General features: G+C 54.2%; 1 protein-coding gene across 1 annotated transcript in view; it reads right to left on the bottom strand.

Moving 5' to 3' along the window:
* Positions 1-191: 191 nt before the first annotated feature.
* LOC119586133 (facilitated trehalose transporter Tret1-2 homolog) overlaps positions 192-1,835 on the bottom strand; it is a 5,618-nt gene continuing 3,974 nt past the window's right edge. Inside the window, exon 4 of the mRNA XM_037934825.1 lies at positions 192-1,801. Within this exon, the coding sequence (XP_037790753.1) occupies positions 591-1,801 (1,211 nt within the window). The 3' untranslated portion in view covers positions 192-590. The remainder of the gene's footprint in view (positions 1,802-1,835) is intronic.

The raw sequence follows: 1,835 nt of genomic DNA, 5'->3' as shown, positions 1-1,835 counted from the left end.
TGACTAAGAGAGAAATACGAATGGTAATGATGATAATAGTTATAGTTATTATATCAAAAATCCCTTATAAAAAGATAAACTATCCTCGATCTTAGCATTTTCAAGAAATTAAAATGCTGTAAGTTTTTTGTCTTTGCAACCACTATTTTCTGTATCGAGTTATTGCGTGAATTTGAAATGAAAGGGACAAGAACAGTGACAAGTTTTACTTCTCTCGTGAAAAAAATGATCATCATACGGGGATAATCGACTTTATTATGCATTACCAATGACATCACAAACTATAAATCGTAATAACTTGCATGGATTGAAAGTGGAAAAGTAAATTGGAATATAAATGTGAAAGCTGTTTCATCTTATTTACGAAACACACACACAAAAAAAAATCATTACATTTTGCAATATTATTTTCGAACAATTTCTGCTACTAGATATCTTTCTATCTCCATCAACATTCCTATTATTCTTTCCGTAATACACCCGCTCAAAGTTTGGCATTTCAGCGACGCTAATGCCTAATGCGACATTGGGCAAACGGTGGAAAAATCAGGCGATCACAACACAACACACAACTCCCTGAATAAGGCCTTTTAACTCCGCGCCTGTTGTTGCTGCTGCTGCGAGATCTGTTCGAGGGTCTGGCCGCGCGTCTCCGTCAGCGTGAGGGCACTGACGATCGCCATCAAGAAGTTGCAGACGCCGTACACCCAGAAGGCTCCGTACTTGCCCACGGCGTCCGCTACGTAGGGGTACGTTTGCACGGCAGCGAACACGCCCACGAAGAGGATCGTGTAGAGGATGGACACGGCTGTGGCGCGGACGGTCGTCGGGAGGAACTCGCCGAGGACGAGCTCGACGACGGGGAAGCCCAAGGACGAGAAGAATATGTAGATGGAGAGGCAGGCGAGGGGGACCCACATCTCGCTGAACTCGATCTTGAAGGTCTGGTCGTAGAAGAAGCCTCCGAGCATGAAGAGGCAGGCCCCGCACACGGAGCACGAGGTGATGAGCAGGGGCTTCCGGCCGATCACGTCGATGAACAAGATGTTGACGAAAACCCCGACGATGCGAACCAAACCGATGACGACGGCGCTGTAGTAGGAGCTGAGGTTGACGTGCGCCGCGTCGAAGATGGTGACGAGGTAGGCGCTGACCACGAAGCTGCCAGAGAAGGCCATGGTAAGGTGCAAGAAGGCGATGATCATGGAACTGCGCAGGATGGCCGGCTGCCGCATGCGCCGCAGCTGGTCCCTCGTGCTCTTGCAGCTTCCTACGCTCTGGTCCAGCTGCGCCAGGATGCTGTTCAGTTCCTGGATGGAGTCGTAGTCGGGGCCTCTGAAGAACACGAGAGAGCGGCGGGCTTCCTCGAGACGGTCCCGCGTCGCTAGCCACCGCGGCGAGTCGGGCAGGAAGAGCAGCCCGACGAAGGGCGGGACGGTGGTGACGCAGCCGCACACGAGGGCCACCTCCCGCCACGTCAGGGCCGAGCTGCCCACGGCGTAGATGAACAGGTAACCCAGGTACCGCGAGATGTTTAGCATGGCCACTAGTCTGCCCCGGAGACTACTGTCCGCCAGCTCCACGATGTAGTTCACAGACGAGCTGGCCATGATGCCCATGGCGATGCCCAGCACGGCCCGGGCAGCCACGATCGCCCAGACGTACTGCGAGGTGAAGAGGGTGAGCCAGGCCAACAGCGCCACCGGCAGGACCATGAGCAGCGTGAGTCTCTGGCCGATCCGCACCAGGGGGACGCCCCCGGCGATGCACCCGACGGCGGCCCCGAGGTTGATCACGCTGCCTGGGGGGGCGGCCGGCATTGAGGGGCGGCGATG

Source organism: Penaeus monodon, chromosome 21, assembly GCF_015228065.2.
Source record: "Penaeus monodon isolate SGIC_2016 chromosome 21, NSTDA_Pmon_1, whole genome shotgun sequence".
Lineage (NCBI taxonomy): Eukaryota > Metazoa > Arthropoda > Malacostraca > Decapoda > Penaeidae > Penaeus > Penaeus monodon.
The sequence above is the reverse complement of the archived record's forward strand: the minus strand, read 5'-3'. Positions and strand labels throughout refer to the sequence as shown.